The sequence below is a fragment of the Acomys russatus genome, chromosome 8, assembly GCF_903995435.1.
Source record: "Acomys russatus chromosome 8, mAcoRus1.1, whole genome shotgun sequence".
NCBI lineage: Eukaryota > Metazoa > Chordata > Mammalia > Rodentia > Muridae > Acomys > Acomys russatus.
The window spans coordinates 27,381,656-27,409,470 of NC_067144.1; the positions used below are offsets into that span (position 1 = coordinate 27,381,656).

Consider the following 27,815-nt stretch of genomic DNA (forward strand, 5'->3'; position numbering starts at 1 on the left):
CCACTCTTCTGTGAAGTCTGGACTGGGTGTGCCAATAGCTCTTGCCTATAATGTGGGCTGAGGCACGGAAGCGCCCTGTCCAGGAGCAGAAGGAGGTAGAAAATCAAAATATACAGAAGGTGGGTGGATTTGGGGTCTAGATTGGCTAGAGAAAGGTGCCTTCCAGGCCGCATTGCCCTAGGCCACTTTGTGAAGCTCTCAAGACTCCAGCCTGTGTGTCTAAGCGTAGAGGCGGTAATGCCCGCTCCCATTATGGTTGGGTAAGATCATGTGTATAAAATTCTCGGCCTGTTGCCTGTCAGGTGTTATCTTGCTTCCCTTTTCTGTTTCAAGATAGAGCAAGTCTCTGGCCTTATCCTGGGCACTGGATGAATCTCAACATCTTCAAGTGAAGAAATTAAGACCACAGGGCTTCCCAAAGAGAAATCAAAGGAGCACTCTAGGCCATAAATTAGGGGCAAGAACTCTTTGTGTTTTAAACATTTATTAGTTTTCATTTTATGTGCATGTGTGAGTACCAGCAAGTATATATGCATATAGTGTGTATCTGGTACCCAGGGAAGTCAGAAAAAAAAAAGAGTGTTGGATCTCCAGGAACTGGAGTTCCAGGTGCTTGTTGAGCTGTCATGTGAGTGCTAAAAAATGAACCAGATTCCTTTGCAAGAGCAGCAAATGCTTCTAACCACTGAGCCATCTCTACCTCCCAGGGGACAAGGACCCTTTTGAAGTCACATTATCCTTCCCAGCTCTTTCTATCCTAACCAGTGCTGGGTGTTCCTGGAAAACCAAATACCTGTCTTCTAGTCCTCCACCACCTGCCCCACACCCTGGATTCAAAAGGAGCCCTCACCACCACCCCCTTTTTTTTCATGGCATTCAACCATCTGTTCATGCCTCCACACTAGCAGACTCTTCCTTGGGTGTGGCATCCTCCCAGAAGCCTCTCCTCTCCTGTTCTGTGCCCCTCCTTAGCTTCCCAGACTACATTCCTCTGAGTTACAACTGACCATTTGCATGGAGGAGATCACCTGTCTAGCTAGACTGTTTGTTCCTTCAAGGGCAGACGCTGCGTCTTATTCATTTCCCCAACTTCTGTTCAGATCAGTGTCTGGAATATAATCATGAGTAAACTCTGTGGAAGTCAACTGCAAGAAGTACAAAGATGAATTAGCTTTCATCCTTTCTTCCTGCAGGGCACTGACAACATAGGTGCCTGAGACCAAACGTTTCCATCCACACCCCCACACCATGTCATACGGACTCACTCTCAGTGCTCCACACTGAGGACAGTTGTATTGCCTTCTCCCCTTCTCCTACCCACAGGGGATCCCACCATCTGCTCCATCTCCAACCCTGACTTTGTCATCTACTCTTCAGTGGTATCCTTCTACGTTCCCTTTGGGGTGACTGTCCTGGTCTATGCTAGGATCTACATGGTGCTGAGGCAAAGGAGAAGGAAACGGATTCTCACGCGACAGAACAGCCAGTGCATCAGCATCAGACCCAGCTTCGCTCAGCAGGTGAGCACCTGGCAGGAACCAGGGGAAGACACAGCAGCCCTCAGCCCCCAGTCATGTGCCCCATCCGTGCAGATGGTGCCAGAATCCACACTTAGGAGACTGATTTCATCACACCATCTTCTACTCAGCTGGCATTGTCTGTGCTCTAAGGGTAGGAAATGCAATATCGAGAGAGTCCTGGGTCTCCCATGAGCTCACCTTCCTTGGTAAGCTGATAGCACACTTTCCAAATTGTTGACTTCTCTTTAGAGCTTTCCACCTGCAGCAGTTCAGATATCCCACAAAGTCTGAGTTTATTGAACTGGGATGGGGGCAGGGTAGCATCTCACTATGACTGTTGTGCCATACACTGCTTTCTCTCCTCAAACCACTCATTCCAAGAAGCATCCACTGATGCCCATCTTCCTGATTTATCCCTGTGTCAAGGTACCAACCAGCTTGGAGGATGGGTCTTTCTAGGCTCTACAGAGAAAGTTTGGACCTTTAGTATTAGACTTTGCTCACATTGCTGCCTGGCATATGGTGGGTTCCCTGTCATGAATACCAGTCACTTCCAACCAACTAACAAAAGACACATTATATCATACAGCCATTGTCCTTTATGGAGCTTGAAATTTGGACATGAAAATAAACCTCGCCTTCACCTAATAATGAAGGAATAAGTCTGAACTGATTTAGGATGTTTTCCAACTATAAAGTGAAAGCAATGGAATACCCAAATATGAAGTGTAACAGCGGTTAAGAAAATGACTAATGTACCCAGGAAAGGGCTTCCTGGAGAGAGAAAGAACGGAGTTTAGTCTTAAAGGGAGAACCAGTTTGGGTATCTAGCTCAATCTCTGATGACTCGTGTGGAGATCAGACTCGCAATGACACAGTCCTAGGACTTGCATAGAAAAGCACAATAGTCCTCATGAAATAGGAGATCATGACTTAGTATGCAATATAGTGTACTTCAAGTACCATTTTGCTACATAATTACATACGACATGGTTCATTTTTGTAGAGATTAACCCACAACTGATTGTTTCTCCTTCAACCTACCCCAGTCTTCCTGTCTGCGGCTACATCCCATTCGGCAGTTTTCAATAAGGGCCAGATTTCTGTCAGATGCCACGGGACAAATGGTAAGTAGGCATGTATTGGGTCATGGGAAAGAGTGCGACATCTTTCTCTAAGATGCTGGTTCGTCTTGATTTTACTCCTACAACAAAGTGGAATTCCTCACTGATCCCACACATGTATTTGTGATATGTGCCAAGATCCCAGAGGCTTCATGATGGAAGTCTCAGACTGGGACTTTGACATTCAGAAGCTATGGGACTAGTAGGATAGGTCTCAATGACTGGAGTCGATGACTTCCGCATGCGGTGGGAGGATGCAGTCTAGAGCCACCAGCAGTAGAAGGAATAGGAGGTCAATGCAATAGACACATGGGAAGAGCTGAGAAATAAAACTTTCACGTGTCCTGATTGTTACTGACTGTGTACAAAACCATGACAATCTCAAGGTTACCCTAAGCTCCGCCTTTCAGATTCAGGGCAACCTTTGGCATACCTAGCTAGCAGGGCGCAGAAAAGAGCCTAGAGACGTCAAAAGGTTCTGCTTCCAGAGCTCACGTTAGGAATTAAACTTCAAAAGCTGATAATGATGAAGAGCTGAGTCTTGTCCAGGCTCTCTGTAATTAATTAACAACTCCGTACACAGGCCTGATGTAGCAATCAGAGACTCTTAATGTAAATGAGGACAGATAGATAAGCCGTTTAAAATCAACACAGCAGATCCGTGGTCTGAGGAGATGCCAAGGCTGAAGGCAGAGTGCTGACTTCCCAGGAGGAATTGGAAAGCCACGAAGCTGCGTTGCCAGGAGTGTGAAGAATTAGGTTCTGTCCTGCCATCTGGGAGTAGACGTCTTCTTGCCAGCCAGCCAGCCACAGAGGAATCAGTGTTTCACACACACCCACTATGGAGGTAGGGCTAAGGATTTACAGAGCAAACTGAAAAACACCATCACCAGCATGGAATCTTGGGAGAATCGCTTTCCTCTTGTAGGACAGATATCCATTTTAGTGTCATGGAAGTTGGGTGATCTGCAGTTCCATAAGCTCTCCCAAGATCTACTGCCCAAACCCACGACCAGAAGTAACACGCTAGAAGTTAAATATTGTGGTTTTTCAATAATAGGTGCCAACTTAATCATAAAGATTGTCCTCAATGTAGATTGGAGTAACACAATATACTTATATTAATTATCAGGAAATCACACCAAAACAAAAACCAACAGTTCTGAAGTCTCCAACCCAAAGGCTCATAATGTGAATGTCCCCTTGTCTGGGCTCGGGTCGGGTATCAAAGTTTCTAACTTACCTGGAGAGAGGACTAGCTGAAGCAGGACCAGCTGGCTTTTATGACTATGGTACTAGGAGTTACAAAATCCTATTGGCACAAGTGTCTGATCTTTCAAATATGGAAAGTTCAAATGTCAAACGTATCATACATATCAACCCCTTTCTCCAGGCAACAATACCAGAAAAAAAAAATTATATTCTGTTTTTCCTAGTGCGTTTTCTATCTTACAATTGAAGTATAGAGATAGTTAATTTCTCGAGGGCTAACAGCTAATAAATAGGAAATTTACAGTGCAAATCTTAGTTTTCTTTATTTTTCCTCTTATCTTGATATTTAAATTTTCAAAAATAAAAATGTGGCACATACCCAAAACCCTAAGCATTTGGGAGGTAAAGGCAGGAGAATTAGAAGTCATGGCAAATTCAGCCTGAGCTATATGACACCCAATCTTTTTTTTTTTTTCTCAAGATTTATTTATTACATATACAAAGTTCTTCCTGCATGTACGCCTGCACATCAGATGACAGCATTAGATCACATTGTAGATGGTTGTGAGTCACCATGTGGTTGCTGGGAATTGAATTCAGGATCTCTGGAAGAGCAGTCAGTGTTCTTAACCTCTGAGCCATCTCTCCAGCCCAACACCCAATCTTAAAGAAAAATTAAATTTTTAAAAAATTTTAATGAAAAGATGAAACAAGTCCAGACTCACCATCAGCTAGCTTCATCATGTGTCAATTTGTGACCAATCTTACTTCATTTATGCTCCAACCTACAAACACACACACCCTCTTGTGAATCAACTGAGTATCTAAGGCCTTTACATCTCATAAGTACATGTTACTGTAATTTATTTAAGATCTCAAAGCCTTTGTCTTGCAGGGTTTTCCACACTCCAGATTACCGTGATGACACTAAATATGTTCATTGCTGTAGCCAGGTCTCTCTAATTCAGAAAGGCCAGCCTACCCTGCTGGGGTGCCTTCCTCTGTGGCTTGCTGCACGGATGGGCTGTGATACCTGGTAGCTGCTTTTTCAGTTGTAAAATCAGAAGCGGACTTCATTTCTGTAACTTCCTACAGTCCCACCACTCTTCCTGTAGGTTGTACACAAGGAAGCTTTCCTCCTTCTTCTTTTCACCATCTTTCCCTGGCAGGAGCACATAGAAGACAAACAATACCCTCAGAAATGCCAGGACCCTCTCTTGTCACACCTGCAGCCCCTCTCGCCCGGCCAGACACACGGAGAGCTGAAGCGCTATTACAGCATCTGCCAGGACACCGCCTTGAGGCACCCGGGCTTCCCAGAAGGAGCGGGAGGGGCGGGCCGGGTGGAGAGGAACGGGAACTCCTTGAGCCCCACCATGGCACCCAAGCTCAGCTTGGAGGTTCGGAAACTCAGCAACGGCAGGTTATCCACGTCCCTGAAGTTGGGGCCTCGTGCAGTGCCACTTCGAGAGAAGAAGGCCACCCAGATGGTGGCCATTGTACTTGGTAAGTCTGAGTTGCTAGCTTGGGTTGAGTTAGTGGTTAGCTGAAGCTAGTGCTAGGTGCTGCAATGGGGCCTATCATAGCCATATTTAAAGAACATTAGAAATTCAATTATAAAATCGCTATAATACAACTGAAAAAAGTTTCTGTATGAATATTAACACTGATGGAAACTCAAAAAACCTGAATGAAATTTATAAAGCCATTTAATTTGGGTTATCATAATGAATTATAATGTATAAATCGACTCAACGAAAGTGTCTGCCACATGTTGGGTATTTAATCAGTAGTTACTTGCTTTAAAATATAAATGAAAAAATAGGACAGCAAAACTCTATTGTTACACATATGATGATAACTAGATCATTTTAAATATGGGGGGGAAGACAAACTAAATTCATCAAGATGTCAAAAGTGCTTCTTCTTTTTCTATGTTCCTGTATTTACCAAGTTTTCCATTACGTATAGGGCCAGTTTTAGATTTTATAGTAGAAAATCTAAATTCTAGCATATAATCAATTAAAGTGTGATAAATCACAGATCTCACAAATATTAATGAAGGGGATTTCATTGTGGCCACCGTCACTGACAAACCTCACAATTTTCACACTCAGAGTTCCTAGCACAGGAATGGAATTGATTGGGTCTTTAAGGGTCTTATTGTCTTAATCAGATATCCTTCCTGCATAGGAAGGCACTAAATAAATATCTGAATTTAACCTAAAGGTTAAAAAAAAAAAAAAAAAGATTAGCCAAGAGATTCCTAAAGGTCAAACTAGAAAGTTAACTTAGCAATAAAGGCCTGAAGTGAAGGAAAGCCCTGAGGAGAGTTGCCACTGCAGAGACACTAGTGTGTCTAATCGTGCCTGCTTTGTGGAGCTGTTGTAAAAATTAAATAGGCAATACCAACGAACGCAAGGACAAGTCAATGAGTGAAAGCCAAGCCAACAGGAAGCAAATGGCACGTGAAACTCCAAGTGCAGCGCCCAGTATAAAGAGAGATGACTTAATAATGGTTTCCTGTTATAAGGAAAGTGCTGAGCGAACTCCTCACCCGGCTCCTTTCTTTCTTTGTGACCAGGAGCCTTCATCGTCTGCTGGCTGCCCTTCTTCTTGACTCATGTTCTTAATACCCACTGCCAGGCATGCCATGTGTCCCCAGAGCTTTACAGAGCCACAACATGGCTAGGCTATGTGAACAGTGCCCTCAACCCCGTGATCTATACCACCTTCAATGTCGAGTTCCGCAAAGCCTTCTTCAAGATCCTGACTTGCTGATGGAGGAGAAGAGAGGCCATACTCCCTTTACCCACTTCAAGATGCCAGGCAGTTCGGACCCTTGCCCAGCAAGGTCTGCTTGGAATGACTACACAGCGGTCTGGTACATGTGGTATGAAGATTTGTGACACTGGATGGACCCGGATGGGAATAACCAGCTGTTTACTCCACAATAGAAGGTTCTACCTCCCCCAATTACATCTGACTTCTTTCTGTCAGTCTTCAAATTGCTATGTGCTAGGTGATCATTCCAAGAGCTGTTGGTAAGGAAAAAAAAAAAAAGTATGGGACACACACAGAGAGTTGTCATTAGAGACATGATGCACTGTAGTGAAAGAAAACGAGCAGGTCTCAGCAGCCTCGGCCTGCCAGGGGTCCTTGAAATCACAGCCAGGAAGCCATCTTATAGACCAAGCAGGCAGACACTCTTCTTTCAGACCTGTAATTAACTGTCAGCACAGGTAACGCTGAGCATCCGTGGGGCCCATTTGCTTGTGCTCTTTCACTCTATCCTGAAATATGAAAGGCAAGGCAAATGTTTATACATTCTGCTTTTCTGCGGAATGGAACTGGCTGCCTTTGGTGAGGGAAATTCTCACCCCAGAGCAGGCACTCTCCCACACTGGGATTCAAGCTCTACCCTTACTGCCCTTATATGTTTGCTCCTGCCAGGAGGGACCATTGCTTCATACCCTGATTTTTCAAGACAATTCCGGTGTCTCAATTTCCAGAGTCATTCAGGACAAGACGGTTAGGTGAAGAAGGCAAGCCAGCCCCTCTGCAGTGTCGTGGCTGAACTTTGTGGTCCAGAGAGTGCCTTCCATATGCTCTCCATCATTAGAACACTTTCTCCAGCCAGGAACTTCCATTCGCTTAACAAAGACCCCAAAACTTTCAGACCTTGATACCCAGTTCCAGTCACCTCCCCGGTTCTGAACTGATAAGAGTGGCCAAGACAGCTACTGTCCTCTAAGACTTGAGTCTCCCCTTGTCATTGTGTTTGTCCATGTGGGTGACAGTGACTTGCCTAGATTTTCAGAGGACCTCAGGACTGAGGGTACTGGGGTGGGTGGCCATTCCAAACCATCACATGGAAAGTTTTATAAACTCCTAGTCAAATCCTAAACACCATCACTCTAACAGCTGTGTTCAGAATGTAACAAAAGCTGGGTGTGGTGCCTCAAGAAAAAAAAAAAAAAAAAAAAAAGCAAAAAACAAAACCCAAACGCAACCAGAACTAATTTGTAAATGTCATTCAAAATTGCATTTTGGAGGAGGTAGAATACTCACATCATTTGCCTTCTCACCTGCACAAGCTACTTTTTTATTGATTGCAGAATCAAGATCAAATTTATGGCTAATTTATGAAATGCTGTCAGCCTGAACTTCAATAAATTTACCTTTAAGAGCATTAGTATATAGCATGACAGATAGTGGCTGCCATGCTGTTAAAACTTTAAAGAGCCCAGGAAGTTTACAAAGAATCCAAGGCCTCCCCAAACTATCTTGATATGTCTGACCCGAATGACTCAGTTGTCTGATAGTCCTGAATGTTTTGATTCCAGCACCTAAAAGTATTATTATTATTATTATTATTATTATTATTATTATTATTATTATTATTATTATTATTATCTATAATAACTGGTATTGTAACACAATGAGAAAAACCAAATCCTCTCTGCAACAGCCTCTTACACTTAGTGTCATACAGTATGATGTGTTTATGCTACAAGCAGAGCTGAATCCTGGACAGTTAAATCTGCAAAAGTAAAGGTTTGTGACTTCTATATTTCCTCCATGCAAAACAAATAAAAATGGATGATTGTGTGAGATAAAAATATTATAGACTTCTATGTAAAAACAATCAGAATTCTAGAGGCCAAAATATAAGCATCGGTAACAATACCTTTGTGAGGAAAAATGACAGCAAACAATAATTATTTGATTTCATGAGTATGAGAGTTTGCCTGCATGTATGTATGTGCACTACATGCATGCCTGGTGTCTGCAGAGGTCAGAAGAGGTTCTTAGATCATCTGGAACTGGAGCCACCATGTTGGAACCAAGAACAGAACCCAGACCTTTTCAAAGAGGGGCAAGTGCTCTTAATCACTGAGCCATGTCCCCCGCCCTCTGCATCTTTCCTTGGTATGGCGTAACCAACCTTTACAATAACCTTATGTGAGATGACGTTATTTTATAGGTCACTTCTACCATTAAACAGTAAAACACCTATTGGCACCACAGTGTCTACTAGTCTGTACCAAGTCTACTTCCCAGAATTCTTTTCTAGCCCAGGAGGAAATTCTAAGAGAAATCCCAAACATGTCTCCTAAATCCCCACTTTATAAACTCCTCTTTGTCCCAAGACCCTTTACGACACCTCTTCTACCTCTCCTCTTCACACCATAAACAAGCACTTTCAACCTCAGGACTCATATCTCTCTCCCTCCCCTCCTCCTCCTTTCCTTTCTTTCTTTTTGTTCTTTTCTCATACAATACATTCCAATTGCAGCCTCCCCTCCCTTCACTCTTCCCAGCCCCCACCCACATGCTTCCCTCATCCCCCAGATCCACTCCTCCATTTCCCCTCAGGAAAGAACAGGCCTCCCAGAGATGTCTACTGAACACGGCATGACAAGACTAGGCACATACACTGATATCAAGTCTGGACAAGTCAACCCAGTAGGAGGGAAAGGGTCCCAAGAGCAGGTAAAAGAGTCAGAGATACAACCCCTGATCCCACTATTAGGAATCTCACAGGAACACCAAGCAACACAACCATGACATATATGCTGAGGACCCAGCACAGAGCCACGCAGACTCTGTGATTGCTGCTTCAGTCTCTGTGAGGGCTCATTATTTTTGTTGCCAACATGACCACAAATTTTGGAGAAAATGTTGGGCTGAAAGAATCAGGCCATAGTCCTTGGGGAAGACTCTTCCAGAACCCAAAGAAATACCATACTTTCCCACTCTTTGAGTAAACTGCACGTAGCACAGAAATTTTAATATATTCCAGTCAACAGTCAACTCATTCAAATAAGCAAGCATTTCCCTCTTCTAGAGCCTCATCATTTAATACTTCGCTATTACCCATTTTTTAAATCAACCGTTTATTCAATAAATGCTAGTTTATCACCTTCTTACGTGCCAGGTACTGGACTGGGTACCAAGAAGCACTGTCCAGGAAGACATGGTCATTGCCCTACCCTCCTCAAGAAGCCTATAGTCCAGTCAGGAGATAATTTATGTATGCAGTGCTCACCTGCTTATTGTTTGTTTTAAAAATGCAGGATTCTGGGCATTTGGTAGTCCAAATTCAGTCTCAGAATGGCTTCCTTGGCAAATACTGTCAAGAGTTGAGAGGACTTTAAAATGTAGAAATGCTATTTCAGACAGAGTAGTCCCTCTTAACCCATAGATCAGAAGAAACAAAGATCATGGAAGCAACTGCCCAAAAATGCACATCTGACTATAGAAACGAAGCTGTAGGGACGGCATGGGTAAGGAAGGGTCTTCACTTCTCAAGATCTCATGTAATACTAGATCAGGTACCTAGCTGAGATGATGATGCCACTTGTCACCATCTAGACATTGGACCCGAGACTCCCATGTGTGACGCGCACACTATGGAGTCTCCACCCCTGAGACACGTACCTATCATCTCTGTGCTACCTTGGGTTTCAACAAATACAGGTTTTCCTCTGAAATCTTTCATCTTTACTGATAAAGATGGAATGCTTAGTTGAATGGAGTTGATACCAGAAAGGGTTACCATTAGGCAGCTTGGAGACTTTGGATCAGAAATCAAAGGAGGTCAGTCAGAGAGATTTGTTTTTGTGAACACGTAGGTCAGAAACACACAGAGAGGCAGAAAGGTTAAGAGTGTCATTTGCGATAGGTATTTGCTGGAGATCCTGGCTCCCTGGACTGTGCTTCGCGCTTGGTATCTGCTGACATTAGAAGACTGGAAAAGCTTAATTTGAATCAATACACAGGGAGCAGAAAAGAGATGACAGGCAATTAACTTGATTCTTCCATTCTACCTAATTGTCTACTCATCAGCTGAGGAAGCAAGTGAGTTGCCATGACTACCTCCTGACACAAAGGCTCAGCGCAGGTGATGCCATTGTCAGCTCATCTCTGTGGTACGTGGCTGGCAGAGGCAGATCCCGAGAGTCCAGGCCAAGCACAAGACCTGGGACCACTTGTTTCATCACCCTCACCTCAATTAATCATTGTCTCCATTGTGCAGTGAGTTTCTGCTTTGTGTAGAGCCTGGTCCCTGGGAGGAGAAGCCGAGGACTTCTAAGGATGAGGACGACGCCCTCAGGCAGAAGCAGGCATGGCTCTGTGATGGCTCTGTTATCTTATAGGAAACATAGTGTTCAGACAGGATTCAAGGTCTGAAGTTCTAGTGCTACCATGGACAAGTGACTGTAGGTGACTGATAAGAGCATTTGGGAAGCTTCCCTTTACTCAGGAGAACAACGGAGACCTAAAGCCCTGGTCTTTCTTATGAGATCATTTGAAGATCAGATTAAAAACTCACTAGTCAGTAGCTCTCTTTGTCTGTTCATGTTGCTATAGCAAAAGACTGCAGCCTGAATAATTTATAAGTAGCAGAAATTTATTTTTCATGGTACTTAAGGCTGAAATAGCTAAGATCAAGGCTGGGCGGGCTCAGTATTTGTGTATAAGACACTGTCTTGTTGCTTCATCCTCCCAGTAGAACAAATGGTGGGTCCTCACACTGCAGAGGTAAGGGGGAAGACCACTCTGGTTCTTTCCAGCCCTTTTGAAAAGTAGGGGCAGAATCCTCATGGCCTAGTTACTTCTTAAAGGCCTCAGCACGAATCTTTCAGAAGACACAAATGGTCCAACCAGAGCATCAGGGCTTCATGAACTACAAAGCCCTAACAAATGCAAAAAGCCACTATCATCCTTGGGTTTGTCATCACTATTCACTCCTCGGCTATCAAGCCTACCTGACTCATCTCCTACGGAGATCCCCTTCCTCAAGTTATTTGGCATAATCTTTCCAAGCTCATCTGACCACCGCTACACAATCTGATTTGTCTTGTCTTTTATTCCCTAAATGTACCTGCCTGACTTGGTAGTCTGACTGTTGGACCAAATGCATAGCACCTGACAGGGCCCCTTACCCGCTCAGATGGCCACCTGCTCAAGTAGGTTGTGGCCTAACACTCAAGCCGATGATGTCAGAAACCTCTTTTCTGACGTGTCCCCTGCTGCTCTCAACATCGTCAAATGAGGAGTAGAACACATACATAGTTCTCAAAACCGCCTGGTGCTGTCCCTCATGATGCCCGATTCTGCCGCCTTCTCATTCCATCTCTTCCGGTCTGGCAGAAGTGCCTGGTTATAGGACACTAATGTTCAGGGCTGCTGTGACAAGGGACCCAGATGTCAGGTGATCTAAAACAACATAGACTGTAGTCACTCGTGGTCTTAGTGGCCTGAGGTGTGAAATTAAGGCACCGGTGGAGCTCTGCTGTCTCTGAAGGCGCCACAAGAAGATCCTCTTGACATCTTCCTGGTCTCTGACAGTTACCGGCAATCCTCTTGACTTATTCCTTAGCTTTTGGCAATATAACTCCAGTCTCCACCTCCAATTTCTTATAGCACTGTGTCTGGGTTCATCAATCATTGAATTAGGGCTGTTTTCACCCAATATGACCTTAGTTTGATTATTTCATAATTGAATTATTTATAGGTCCCAGGGTTTAGGACTTTACCTTTGTTTTTTGTTTGTTTGTTTGTTTGTTTTGTTTGTTTGTTTGTTTGTTTTGTAAAATATTTCATCCCATAATATATGATGAGAGTGGTCCAGAAGGAAAATTTGGGATGTGGTTAAATTTGGGTATAGGTAGAAAGTCTTATCATCATTAAAGTGAGAGGTTGGGATTCTTCCTTGGCATACAGTCTCTCCATGGTCTGGGTCAACTGTAAACTTCCTGGAGTTCCACTTTATTTTTAGTAAAATTGTCTAGCCTGAATTCCTAAGACTATGCTAATACAAGCTAAAGCTATTTGTAGAAGAATATAAATTATCTGCTGAGCCCTTAAAACCTGTAAACGTGCTTATTAATAAAACTAAAAGCTAATTCAAACTCAACCATTTGCTTCTCTGTGTCTTGAAGGGGGGAATTGAACAGCAAACTCATTGTAGGTGGGCAAGATACATGAAAATATCTTGTATTTATCCTGTTCTGTGCCATACCACCCTAGACAGACTGAAAGTGGTGAAGGATGGCTTGGTTTGGTTTTTGGTTTTGTTTTGTTTTGTTTTGTTTTGTTTTCCTTTAAGAAAAACTGACAAGCTGGGCCTGGTGGACACACCTTTATTCCCAGTATTTGGGAGGCAAAGGCAGGCAGATCGAGGCCAGCCTGGTCTACAAAGTAAGTCAAGGACAGCCAGGGCTACACAGAGAAACCCTGTCTCAAAAAAAAAAAAAAAAAAAAAAGTAAAATAAAATAAAATAAAAAAGAAAAGAAAAGCTGATAAAACTGAGTCTTACATTAACAGTTGAGCAGATTCCAGGAATCACCACATTAAGATCCTTAAAAGGCTTATAATTTATCACAAGTTATAATTATGAGATTTGATAACTGAAAGGGACAGTATCCAGTTCTTAGTGTACAAATCCTCTCTTGAACATTTCTGATCTGTGATCACCCATCTTATATTAAGTAGCTGGCTCACTACTTGCCAAGACTTGACAAGTTGTCTTGTTCTTTAAAAAAAAAAAAAAAAAAAAATCCTGCCAGGAAAAAAGAAATCCTGCCAGGTCTGGAGAGATGGCTCAGCAGATAAGAGCACTCGCTGCATCTCCAGAGGACCAGAGTTGGACTTTCAGCATCCATATAGAGGTTTATAACCATCTGTAACTCTAGTTCCCAGGTAACTGACACCCTCTTTTGGCCTCCACAGAGGTACCAGGCATGCAAATTGTGCACAACTATACATGTCGGCAGACCACCCAAGCACATAAAATAAAGTATAATTTTTAAATTGACATTTAAAAATTCCTGCTATCAGTTAGCCAAAATCTGCCTCCTTTTAAAAACCAGTCTTTAGGTTCCATCTTCCCTATGTGAGGCTAATACAGTCCTCAAAGTTTCAGTTCTCCTAGCTCTAATTCAAGAAGCATTCTCTTGCGCTACCTGTCTGGATTGATTTCCTCTGAAAATAGCCATTTTATTAGTTTCTCTTAAACTACAAGACCTCAATAGGTTATAATCTTTAAATGTTGTTGAATCAGTTCAGAGTGCCATAGATTCATTATTCCTCATGATTGGAATATTCAATTTTTAATGACCCAACTCAAATTGCATTGACTTTGTAGGACTCATACTGAAATTCTGAAAAGGAAATTTGCATACAGAATGGAGATGTTTAATAGGCTATGACTTAGGGATCAACACATATAAGGGGGTGGGGTGGAGGAAGCAGGAGTAGGTGCAGAAAGTATGATGGGCTAGCACATAGAAGAATCCCACCGGGAACTATGATACATGTAGACCATTCTCGATCTCAGCCAGTCGCTAGTGCCAACTACCTCTAAAGAGGAGGCATGATTTATACAGAGGCTCTCTCTTCAGTTGAAAGCTTTTATTCCATTCTTAACAACTAGAGGGAAAAAAAAAACCCAGATGAGATTTAGGATGCACACATCCCAGAATCCACTACAGCATACGCTTTGTGCCACTTTGTTTTACTTTCTTCATATAATAGACTCTAGAAACAGCAACATCAGGAATCTAGTTGGTGTCTCTTCCTATGGAAGTTCAGTAGAATCGTCTAATCTCTAGCGGGTCTCAAAGTAAGTTTCATCCTTTCAGCACAAAGGAATAAAATATTGGTTCATGGTACAAAAAGGATAAACACATTACACTAATGCAAAAGCCAGACACACAAATCACATCTGTTATGATTTTATCTTTATTAAATATTCAGAATAGATAAATTCACAGAGAGAAAAGGAAGATTGGTAATTCCAAACATGGAAAGAAAGGAGAGTGAGAGCTAAATGCTTGATGGGTGCCTAATTTCTTTCTATGATACTGAAAATGGAACCACATAGAGGAGGGTGGTTGCACAATATTGTAAGTTACTAAATGTCACTTTTAAACGACCAATTTTATAAAAATTAAAAATTTTAATTATGAAAAATTAACAAATCAAAAAGAACGGAGACCTTTAACATATCACATTCTCAGATTCGAAGACTTGATATGTCTAGATGAAAATTTTTTCCAAGTTGATATATATACTTATGCAATGTCTCTTAAGATTCCAGGAGGCTTTTTCTTAAAAAAAAAAAAAAAAAAAAATCTTATGAGCAGATTGTAAATTTATATAGAAATGCAAAAAACCCAGACTAGCCAAAACAAATTTTAAAAAGAAGAAATATCCAGAGTAGGTAAATGCATAGAGACAGACAGAAATTAATCATTTCCAAAACCAGGGGTGGTGGTGGTGGTGAGGGTTGGAGAATTCTCACTCTCTGATTTTAAAACTTACTGTAAGTTGTAGTTATTAGCTGGACTGGTGCTACACGGCTTTAAGTAGGGCTCTACCACTCAGGAGTCCAGGGCAAGGGGATTGGGAGTTTGACGACAGCTCAGACCAACAAGAGTCTGTCTCAAAAGTCCAAAGACTGAGGATGTGCTCTATGTGGTCATAGAATGCTTTCGTAGTGGGCATAAGGCCTGGGCTCAACAAGGGCACTATAAAAAAAATAATTAACGAAAAACATGGTATTTGCATACAGATATACCAACTGAAAAATAAAACACTGAAAATTCAAAAGCTTTACAGATAGATAGATAGATAGATAGATAGATGTCAATTTATAGATATATAGATAGATATTTGACTTCAACAAAGACAGCTTATAAGTAAAAGAGTGTTTTAGACAGATAGCATGGAGATAACTAGATAACAAACTTAACTAGGAGGGAGAAACAATACACAAACATGTATAGATGCTAGATATGGCAGCAAAAGTGTCCTCTGCCTGGACACTAAGGCAGGAGATGATGAGTCTGAGAACAGCCTAGGCTACATAATAAGCTCAAGACTAGCCTTGGCTGCAGAGTAAGACCCTGTCACACACAAACAACAAGAAAAGAGAAACACAGAGCTGGGGAAATAGTTCAGTGGTAGAGTGCTTGCCCACTGGACACGAGGCAATGACTCCCATCTTTAGCAAAAGGGGTGGTGTTGTGAATTACATAATCTTATTTGTATGAAATGTACCCTAAAAGAAAAACCCATAGAGACAAAAAAAAATATAATAGTAGTTGGCTTGGACAGGAAGCAAAAACTGAATTAACGATGGGTGACCATAGAGGAATATGCAAGAAACTCAGTTGTGTCTCCCCAAAAACTCATATGTTAAGCCCCAACCAACAATCTAACCTTACCTAGAGAGAGGACCTATAGGGACATAATTAGGGATAAGTTAGATCATAATAACGAGGTTCTGATATGATTATATTAGTGCACTAAAGAAGAGGATGCTGGTGAGGCCAAGCAGTGCATAGCAAGGTCAAATTCCTGCAGGAAGCCCCTGAGAAGCTGGTACATGAAGTTATCAGTGTGAAGATGAAGTTTAAGTGTAGGAGTTTGGGAGATGCTAAATTGTCACATGACATTTGCTAAAGACAGCCGTAGACATCGAGCGAAGCAAGCCTAGGTGAAAGGTCATGTATGTTGCAGGTAGGAGTGCCATAGAGGTAGGGCTGCCCATGTCTATTGGAGCCCACTTAATGACACCCTGTGCCCTAGAGGCTAGACACGGAAACATAGCATCTTATATTTGCTCTTGCAGGTTTCACTATTGCTTTGGTCCAATTTCCAATTTAGAACAGGAATTTTTTTGTTGTAACTTTTTATTGGTTCTTTGTGAATTTCACATCATGCACCCTAATCCCACTCATCTCTCCCTCCCCTCATGTCCACCCTCCATCCTTGCAACCTCCCCTCCAAGGGAGAAAAAAAATCTCATTGTGGAAGCTATAGTGTGTCCCAGTGTGTCCCATAGTATACCCTTTGGTCCACGTGCCTATCAATACTGGAACCTCACTGGGCCTCTTCTTAGACATTCTGTTTTTGTCCTGTGTTATAGAAGCACTGTAGTTTTGGATCTGTGGGGTTAGCCTCTTCATATTTCCAGCAGTTCATAGATGGGGGAGATGTTGGGATGGATCCAATTCAAAGCCCTGGATCTAGACCTGAGAGATACCTGAGCTGGTCAGCCCACCGGCTCTCCTGTTCTCATGCCCTTGGGGCCAGCACATACCCCTCACCCAACCCTCACAAACACAGCCAGCTTTAGCCTGCTGCAAGGCGAAATGCAGGGTCTGCTCTCCTGAGTTCTGCAGCAGGTGATGGGCAGGGCCGGCCTCTTGCTCTCATGACCCTAGGGCCAGCTCTCCTGATTGCCATAGTTGACAAGGGGCAAAGGTGGGTGAGAGCATCTCTCCCATGCCCATGCTGCCATATATCAGACAAATTGCCAGAACCAGCTGTTCCACACTCACACCCTCAGGGTCATCTCACCTGTGCCCTTGCCATCAGAGTCAGCTCTACTCTTCTGTCTAGGTGAGGTGTGGGGCCAGCAGGTGAGGTGCAGTGCTGCAGCAGGTGAGGGGCAGGAACAGCTCTCCTGTGTCTCAGCCTGCCACTGGTGCTAAGGGGTGAAGGGAGAGGGGTATATCTTCCTTATCCATGCCAGGCTCACTACACCACTCTTCCCCAGTGCTGCAGCTGACAAGGAGTGGGGTCAGCTCTCCTGCTTTCATTCCCTCAGGGCCAGATTTCCCATAATGCTCAGGTGAGCATGGGGTCAGTTCTGCACAGCCCTCAGACATCAGCATGTCCCAGGAGGCCGCCCAGACCAGGGATGTCCACCTGGCCTTTGCTGGTAACAGACCCCTGCTACTGCAGGGACATGGACCCAGATGCAGCCCCCTGTGGCGGCACAGACCAGGACCCCACCATGGTCCCAGGTGGTATCATTGGCTACTCACATCAGACTGTTCCTCACTATCCCCCGCCCCGAGTCTCCAGTTCTGCTTCTCTCCACTGTGTCCACAACCTCCTGTTTCTCTTCCATCTCTCCACCACTTACCTGCGCCTCCTAGTGGCGCCCAGGGTCTCTGAGTTGATCCAGAAGTAGTCTCAGCAGTGCTATGCCCGACTCTTGCATTATGGTGCCAGGCAAGGGTCATCTTGGGCATGGTCTGCGTCGGGTTGGTAGTCATCTCAGGCTAGCTCCATGTCTGGGCCCTATGGCACTGGACTGGTGGTGTCTCAGGCTTGTTTTTCTCAGGGAGTGTTAGGCCACTAATCATGCAGATGTTCACAGGTCAGAACACTCTCCTCTCTGCCACCTACTGACGCACACGTGGCACAGCAGCCACCCCTGCAAGGCCTCTAGTGGCAGTCAGAACAGGAATGTTTGCTTTATTTTTTACACGATTGTATATTGGAATTATGTAAGTTCCAATTTTATAATACCTGGTCTCGCAGTTGAAAGTGTGGCCTTTCAACTGGAAAGGGCTGGAAAGATGGGCTCAGCAGTTAAAGGCACTGAATTTGACTCTCAGCACCCATATGCTGACTCACAACCAACCACAACTTCATTTCCAAGGGATCCGATGTCCTCTTCCTGACCTCCATGGGTACCAGGCACACACGTGGTACCCATATATACATGCAGGCAAAACACTCACTGGCATAAAAAAGTAAAAAAATCTCAAAGAGCTTTTAGGTTTGCCTTGAGTTTTTGAAGAGATTGAATTTTGGGTGTTGCTGAGACTGTTTAGATGACGGAACTGCTGAAGTTGGACTAAACGCATGCTATGTTATGAGGTGGTCGCCGTCCTTGGTAACCGGAAGTGATCTGTTACGGTTGGAAACTCACGCGTCCTCCACGGGATCATGATGTAAATGTTGTTCACCAGCTGGCAGCGCTATTTTAGAAGGCTGTGGAATTTTTAGGACACAGGCCTCTTTGCCAGAGATAGATACTAGGGTCAGGCCTTTGAATGTTCTCCCCTGTCCCCTGGTTCCAGCACACTTTCCCTTTGTGGTCCCCTGTTATGAGAGAAAACTCTGCCACAGGCTCCCACCAGCGTGGACTCCTCAGCACTTTCTCCGCCATGATGAAGTGAGGCCTTCTGAAATCATGACCCCGAATAAATATTTCTACCTTTCTTCTTACAAAATATTTGAGTCACCGTGTCATAGGGTACCCAAGACGGTGCATCTTCAGTCTTGTGGTCGCGTCCTTTGAAAACTGAACAGGCAGAGTTCTTTGTGTCCCTTCCTGCCTCAGAGCGGTGCTTTTCATCGTCCCCAGGTTCCCTAAGGGAGCTGAGCTGAGTTCCCTCTACTGCCACAAGAAATCCACTTATACCAAGCAACGGATACATTTTAGTGGAATTAGCTAAGCTTCGACCAGAGGGACAAATAGATCTACGAGTCGCTGGTCACCATATTCCAACTTCTGTGTCTGCCCTTTACTAACGTCATCTCAAATTTGGTCTTTTAGCAACAGGCAAGTCTTCTGTTTGGATGACTATAATCTAAGGACTTCTGTCGCTTTTTCAATTGAGTTAACATCGATGTATGCCTCCTACACAAGTGCATTCTCTCTCTCAGAGAAACATCATCTTCACTACTTTGTTAAAAGCATCTTTTGCACCTTGGGGAATTTATAAGCAAAGCAAACACATGAAAATGGACAACCCTTACAGTCTGTTGACATTACACTACGCTCTCAAAATATGAGGCGTTTCCTGTTTGTGCTTCTCCTGTTCCCTAGCAAAGCAGCTGTATTCCTAAGACTCGGCTTATTCCTGACTTCACCCCCCTTCACTCTGTTCTTGAAGGTGCATGATGCATTGCCATGTGACGCCCATCTATAATATCCCCTCTGCCTTTTGTTCATGTCCCTTACAAAGCCTGTGCTCTGCAGAGACTCCCTGTGCTGCCCCCTCTTCATCTATCTTCCCCCTTCATGCCTGGAATTACTTTCTATTATATTATAGCCAGCAGTTTATTGTCTCACATCACAGAATCACACCTGTGGTAAATACCCTTTTGAAGTGAAAAGTTAATTTGTAATGCAAATAATTACTTCTTTCTTTATCTCATTTTCAAGTGGGTATTTTCACATAGCAAATTTTCATAAAGATAAATTGGGGGCAAGTGATTTCACACTTTTCCCTTCTCTGTCACTCCCTCCTTCTCCCTCCCACCTTCTTTCTGTCCTTTTCACCTCTGGTTGTCTCCGGCCTCTCCTGAGAATCGTGGACACCCCCCACCACCACCACCATCACCAGGGTTTTGTCCTAGGCTCTGCTTTTCTTAAGTGAAAAACTCTCTGCTCATGTGTCTTAGTCAGGGTTTCTATTGCTGCCATGAAACACCAGGACCAAAAGGCAAGTTGAGGAGGAAAGGGTTGCTTTGGCTTACACTTCCAGATCACTGTGCCTCATTGAAGGGAGTCCAGGCAGGAACTCAAACAGGGCAGGAACTCAAACAGGGCAGGAACCTGCAGGCAGGAGCTGATGCAGAGGCCATAGAGGGGTACTGCTTACTTACTTCCTTGCTCCTTATTGCTTACTCATCATGTTTTCTTATAGAACCCAGGACCACCAGCCCAGGGATGACACCACCTACAATGGGCTGGACCCTCATCCGTCAGTCACTAATTAAGAAAATTCCTTACAGGCTTGCCTACAACCCAATCTTATGGAAGCAATTAAGTGAGGTTCCTCCCTCTTGGATGACTTCAGCTTGTGTCAAGTTGACATAAGACTAGCCAGCACACCATGTAGTAGAGCAAATCTTTGTTGTCCGGACTGGAGAGATGGCTCAGAGGTTAAGAGCAATGTCTGTTCTTCCTAAAGGTGGTAAGTTCAATTCCCAGCAACAACATGGTGGATCACAACCATCTGTAATGAGAGATCTGGTACCTTCTTGTGGCAGGCAGGCATATATGCTGGCAGTATAAATAATAAATACATCTTTTAAAAAATCTCTGTTGTCCGAGGAAAGCATTCAAACTCACCTGCTTCCATGGAAGTTCTTGAGTAGAGCCAGGTGAAGAATTGCATGGAACCGTCTGTGTCTGACCCTATGATGGCTTGCAACTTCCCTCTCCTCACTATTCTGTTTCTACTAACTTCAATTGAAGTCTTCCTTCCTCTGCAGTTGACAAAGTCTTTATTCCTTGGTCTTTGCAGGAATAAATGAGAACAGTAATTTTTGTCCTATCCTACAAAGTCTGTGGGGGAGAAATGTGGACGATAATGTAGATTGCAAAGTATGACTCACCTATAAAAGAATATATACATCTTATATTTAATCATAGGTCTGTTCACTGAAAATATCAAGGGCAGAACTTTCGAGCATGGGACTGGGAAGAAATGAATTGTACTTAGAGAAGATGGTGAGCTGGGAACACTGGGTCTTCTAAATCAAGAATAACCCTGTTCTACCTACATGGAAGTGAAAGTGCTTTTCAAGGCGACAAGGCTATTGTACTCCGAACTGAATTAGTTCTCTTTTGAAAGTATAAGGACAAAGCTGCCTAGCAGACTGGGGTAGAGCAGAGTGGAGACAAGAGCAGGGCTTGCTTAGAGTTATCAGGCGAAGGTCAAGTAGAGAAGCATGTATCCTGTGAGATAAAGTTCTAGACACAGAAAGAGGTGGGAAGAAGATTTTTCAAATGAGAATAAATCAACATATCCTTGAAAACAGGACTGAGAAGTTGTGAGGCATCAGTACTTTCTCACTGATGTAAGAAAGAATTCAAGAAAAAGCTTAAAAGAATTAACCTTTTCAAATAAGTAGAGCTGTGGTCACTAACTCCACCCCACCCATCTTTCCATCCTCACCATCAGCCTATTGACTCTTTGCTAGAGAACAGATGTCTTAACTTCTTTTATTAAAAATGGGGTAAACTGGCTGGAGAGATGGCTCAGTGGTTAAGGGCACTGACTACTCTTCCAGAGGTCATGAATTCAATTCCCAGCAACCACATGGTGGCTCACAACCATCTATAATGTGATCTGATGCATACTGTTTAGATAATAAATAAATCTTTTTTTAATGGGGTAAACAAATAAATATAGTGTGTTCTGGTAATTTTTGTGAAAAAAAGTGACCCAGAGTTACCTGGGAAGAAGGGTCCTCCTCTGGGGAATTGCCTCCATTAAATTGGCCTCTAGGCATCTCTATGGGACATTTTCTTGATTTATATAGAAGGGCCCTGCCCAGTATAGGTTGTGCCATCCTGGGGAGGTGGCCCTGGATTGTGTAAAAAAGTCCATGCTTTGAGTTCCTGCCCTGGCTTCCTTCAATGATGGACTGCAACTTGCAAGTCAAATAACTGCTATTCTCTTCAAATGGCTTTTAGTCACAGTGTTTATCTCAGAAAACTTATACATTGTAGGGACTCTTAAATTGTGCCACTTTGCTGATTATGCAGCTATGACCTCATCCCAACTCCTAGAGAAGAGATAAAGAAAAAGAAAGGAAAGCTGAAATATCCACCTGGTAAAAATGCTGGTTTCTGTGAGCTTGAGTGTGGCCTATGAGATTAAAAAGGACCAACCAACCCCTGCCAAAAAAAAAAAAAAAAAAATCCTCCCTAGATGATTTCTTCCACCTTGAAAATATTATAAAATATACTGAACACTCAGGATACTTTTAAAAAATAATTGCATAACAGCTCTATCTAACATTATCATTTTCTCCTGCTCATTTCAGATCACGTAGAAAAAGGACGACTGAATATAAGAGGTCCTCCCTGGGCCATTTTCCTTCTATTTCCTCCATTTCTATGCCTGGAAGAAATCACTATCTGACATTCGATGTTTACCACTTTCCTATGTAATGCTTTGTTACATATGCATGTATCCATGCAGCATGGGGCTGTAGGCTTCCAAGATGTGCATTAAACACTATTCTCTGACACTTCCTTTCCCACAGAAATTGATGCTTGTAGATTTAGTTTGTTCATTCATTGCAATTGCTGGGTAAACATAACATTCTCCTGCTGATAATCATTTACTTTGTTCTCAAGTCTTTATTGCTTTAAAAAGCTGCGGCAGCAAACGCTTTTGTACATGTATCCTTGAGCGTGTGTGCTAAATTTCCTCTAGAAAGTAAACCTCCAAGAGAAATTACCGGTAGTGACATTTGCACATCTTCTTCTGTAGTAAACGGTACCAAATTGCTTTCCAACACAGTTGTCTGCATTTATTTTCCCATCCCTAGTTTATGAAAGTTCTTTCTTATGTGCTTTTGAGTTATTGACTCAGACGGTTGGTCCTCAACTTACAACACTTATAGTTATGTTTCCCCAGCTCCACAAGGGTGCAAGATCAATATGCACTCAGTAGAAGCCATACTTTGTATTTTGATATTTTCCTGGGTTCGCACTATTCGATATACAGCACAACACTCCCTTGAGATGCTGGTAGAAGCAGTAAGCCATGCATCTAGAATGTATACTGCTAAAAAGGTAAGCAACCAGTATTCTACAGTGTACTGCATTACTAAGCATGATTTTGGGCATATGGAATACATTTTTAGCCTACAGTATTTTCATCTTAACAATGGCTTTATTGGAAAAAAAAACAAACAAACAAAAAAACAAAAACAAAAAACAAAACAAAAAAAAAACAAAAAAAACAATGGCTTTATTGGAATATAAGCCTCATAGTGAGTTGAGAAATATCAAGTTTTCTAGTCTAATGGGTACCATTTGTTTCTAAACCCTAATTTTGTATCCATTCCTGTATCATTATCTTTCCCAATTACCTATTTCTTGAATGTAAACATAGAATTAATTTGTATATTGATCTTGAATCTAGCGGCTTTGGGGTTCTATAATGAAGTATGCCTGTGGTTGCTAGATTTCTCTTAGCTTTTAGTCAAATATGTTGACTGAAATAATGCTTGTTTTGGAAATTGTTTCTTATTTTTGTAATTTTTATTCTGGCCTTGGTGGTGGGAGCGCAGGTGAACTGTCTGCTATGCGGTGGCATGGGTGAGGTAGAAATGCCCTCACCACCTGCAGTGGGTGGGCGAGCTGGCCCTGAGATCATGATAGCTGTCCCTGCCCCTCACCTGCTGCAGCATTCGGGAGAGCAGGCCCTGCACTTTGCTGGGTAGCACAATAGAGCTGGCCCTGGTGGGGAAGACACAGGTGAGTCTGAGCCTGCTCTGAGGGCCTGAGAGTGGAAGAGCTGGCCCTGCCCCTTGCCAACTGTAGCATTGGATGAGCTAGCTGGGGTAGTGCTGGAGAGCTTACCCCAGTGGTGAGGGTGTGGGAGAGCTGGTGGGCTGACCAAGTCAGCTACCACCCAAGCCCCGATCCAGGGCTTTGAGTTGGCCCACCCCAACATCCACTCCATCTATAAACTGCTGGAGTACACAAAGGGGGTGATCCTACAGATCTAAAAGTACAGGATCTCCATGACACAGGGCAAAACAGGATATCTGAAAGAAGTCCCAATGAGGATCCAGTATTGACAGTGTAGGAGAAGCCAGAGGTCTCAAACCAGACTGAGGACTCATTGCAGTGAATATTTGCAAGCAGAGAAATGTGGACAACAGGGTATACTGTGGGACAACTGAGACGCACTACAGCTTCCATGATGAGATGGGTTTGTTTTGTTTTTTGTGTTTTGTGGTTTTTAAATGTTTCCTTTGGTGAGGAGGTTGAAAAGCAGAGGGTAAATATGAAGGGACAGAGAGATGAATAGGACTGGGGTGCTTAAGAATCAATAAAAAGGTTTTTTAAAACAAATATTATATATAATATATGCACACTTTATATATAAAATAGCAGCTTCCTATGCTTAAAATATAGTCTGCAAATTTCTTTTCCTTAAATAAATGATTATGATACTGTGAATATTCATCAAAAGTTTCTTTTTCTGAATCTTAATTGATCATTTCCCTTTTTTTTTTTTTGCTTGTGTATATTTTCCAATGTAAATGTTGTTTTATTTCCTCAGAAGTGGGGATAAGATGAGAACCATAGCCGAACTTTACTAATACACGGCTTTGGCTGAGCCCAAACTGGTTCTAACTATCGCTAGGCCTAGATATGGAAGCTTCTAGCCTCCACACAATGTAATCTTCTGTAAGCCAGGAAGTACCTTAAGGGTTTCTGTCTGTTAACCTCGGCCTGGAATGTTTTCAGCCTCCAAGACTTACTGCTGAATAAGCTCACTCTTTCTAGCTCCTTCTGAACTCTGGCTGGCTGATTCAACTCATGTGTTTTGCCTCCAAATTCAAATTGACTTCTCACTGAATTGCTCTGCTTAGAAAAACTGCCTTTGATCTCCATGAACTGAACTGCACTGAAGTATTCTGTACTGACTGTACAAACTCTACTGTATTCCTGTACTGTGCTCTCCTCTCTCCTCTCTCTGTGCTGCTTTTAAGTAGCTTCTCTTTCCTGTCTGTGTTCATAAGAGTTGCGTGTGTCCTATCACTGAGTCAGTCTATCAAAGCTTTCTCTGATTCATCTTAGTTTTTCCCTCAATTAGATGTCATTATTTGGGATTAAAGACAATTAATAAAGAGGATTAATGTGCTAAAGACATGCCTGTATTCCAGCCAGAGGGATTAAAAGTGTATACTAAGGGTGTGTCTATATCCTAGCTGGATCACACAGACCTAGGTCTTTGGATGTGATCCCTTGCTAGAGGAGCCATGTCGCAAGATTACAACTTTTCTCCATTCCAATGTGAACTCATTTTGTATTCTTGAATGAATTAATATTCTAATCTTGACTGGTAATTAAGAGAGAGGGATGGGAATCAAGGAAGGAAAGAAGGAAAGGAGAGAGAGAGAGACAGAGACAGAGACAGAGACAGACAGAGAGAAGGGAGGGAGAATTTTACTTTGGATGTTTAAACCTGTATCCACAAGTGAAACCGACCTTTCTTCAAGGATATAATAACTGAAAAACTTTCCCTCACTACTGTCAAAGACAGGATCCATCTGTTGAGTGCTTTCTGAGACGTCCGTCATTAGATAAGAGGACACAGAGTCCTGCCATGAGATGAATCACTTTCTCTCATTAGAGTTCTAATCTTATCTGAAAGAAGGAGTACCCACCTAGAGACTGCTAACATCCCATTTCCTGGAACTGATAATATGCAAAGGTTCCACAGAAGTCAAGAATTTTGAGTTAGCTACACTGCCTTCCAGAAACGAGTACAGGTCCTACTCTTCAAGATGGAGGAATAGCTTTGGCGACTGAGGAAGAAGTTAGTAGCGTTTTCTACAGTGTAAACATTCTGGAGTGTTGGAACACTTGTCTTTAGTCTGTCCTTTACCTCAACACATCCCCCAACTCCAGGTTCTTCTTTATATCCCTGACTGGCCTTGAACTTGCCATTCTATTGTTTCAGCCTCCCAGTGGGTACCACCATGCCTGGCCTCTTTCATGCCTCAAGGGAAACACACACACACACACACACACACACACACACACACACACACACACAGTTTAAATAAGGTCATTGTGGTAAACACTTGTTTAACCAAACTGGTGTCATAACAGTAAGCGGAAAGCTAATTGTGGTGGCACATGTCTGTAAACATACTACTTGGGAGTCTTACCAGGAAGGATTATAATTAGAAGCCAGAATGAGGTATCTAGTGTGACTTTGTCTCAAAAAAAAAAAAAAAGAAATAATGGTGTGGGAGTGGGCAGTGTGATAGATAGCTTTAGCTATTAACTTACTAGGAAGAGAGTCTCAATGAACAACTGTCTGGATCAGGTTAGCCTGTACACATCTGTGGGAGGATTGTCTTGATTGCATCACTGATGTTGGAAACCCCAGCCCACTGTGGGCAGCACTAATCCATAGGCAATAGGTCCTTAACTGCATAAGAATAGAGTGTTGAGTCTACGTGAGCATGTGTGTGACTAGCTGCTTCAAGTTCCTGCCTTGATTTCTGTGCAGTGATGAACTCTCACCTGGAATTATAAGCCACACAACCTTCTTCTAACTTTGCTTAAAGTTGCTTTTGCATGGGTATATTATGACAGAAATGAAGCAAGATCAGGTGGTATTTTTAAACACACACACACACACACACACACACACACACACACACACACACACACTGGGGTAAATGTGGTGTGAAAATGAAGTGATGTGTCTATGAAGGAATGCCAAATATGGATAGCAAGCCATCAGAAGTTGGGCAAAGAATCACGGAACACATATTTCCTCATAGGTCTCAGAAGGAACCAATGTTGCTCACACCTTAATGGCAGATAGCCTCCAGAACTATAAGACAGTAGGGTTTTGTCTTTTTGTTTTGTTTTGTTTTGTTTTTAACATTTTTATTGTACTTTTTTTCTTTTATTGAAAATATATTTTTATACACTATATTCTGATTATGGTTCCCCTCCTCTGTTCCTCCCAGTTCCTCCCCACCTCCCCTCCCATGAGGGTCCATCCCTTTTCTGTCTCTCCTTAGAAAACAAACAGGCTTCTAAGCAAAAATAATTAAGATAAATTTTAAAAAAATCAGAATAGGGCAAAATAAATAGAAGGAAAGGAGTCCCTTAGAAAGGCACAAGAAACAGATATTGACATAGAGACACACTTGCTCGCACACTCAGGAATCCCATAAAAACACAAAACCAGAAGCTATAATGTATATATATGCAAAACCTGCAGAGTAAAATTAATTAATAATTAATTAATTAAAATGTTTAAATAAAAGTAAAAATAAAAATTAAATTAAAAATACAGCTCTGACAAGACATTATGAGACAAGGAACCTCCAAAGATGTTGTTGAGTTCATTTGCTGCTAACCATCTACAGCTGGGCATGGGGCTTACCCTTGAGTAGTCTGACACTCCCCAGTGAGACTTCCTTGGAGAAAACTAAATTTCCATTTGCAAATGGTTATCTCTTGGAGACAGCTTCTGGGTTAAGGATGGGGCACTCTAGGACCCCCTCTGGTGCAGATCCATACAGGCCCTGTGCACGCAGCCTCAGTCTCTGTGAGTTCAAGGGCCCTGCTGTGTTTAGAAGGCTTTCTTTCATGTCCTCCATGCCCTCTGGCTCTTCCACTTTTTCTGC

General features: G+C 42.7%; 1 protein-coding gene and 1 pseudogene across 3 annotated transcripts in view; one reads left to right on the forward strand and one right to left on the reverse strand.

The window, feature by feature from the left end:
• Drd3 (dopamine receptor D3) overlaps positions 1-6,894 on the forward strand; it is a 62,439-nt gene extending 55,545 nt beyond the window's left edge. The window contains exons 4-7 of one of the 3 annotated variants that reach the window (XM_051150436.1): positions 1,324-1,520; positions 2,570-2,647; positions 5,026-5,362; positions 6,441-6,894. In XM_051150436.1, the coding sequence (XP_051006393.1) occupies positions 1,324-1,520; positions 2,570-2,647; positions 5,026-5,362; positions 6,441-6,637 (809 nt within the window). In that variant the 3' untranslated portion in view covers positions 6,638-6,894. The remainder of the gene's footprint in view (positions 1-1,323; positions 1,521-2,569; positions 2,648-5,025; positions 5,363-6,440) is intronic. The other 2 variants (XM_051150438.1, XM_051150437.1) reach the window with 2 other exon arrangements.
• Positions 6,895-18,008: 11,114 nt separating this feature from the next.
• LOC127193483 (uncharacterized) lies at positions 18,009-18,121 on the reverse strand (annotated as a pseudogene).
• Positions 18,122-27,815: the final 9,694 nt, after the last annotated feature.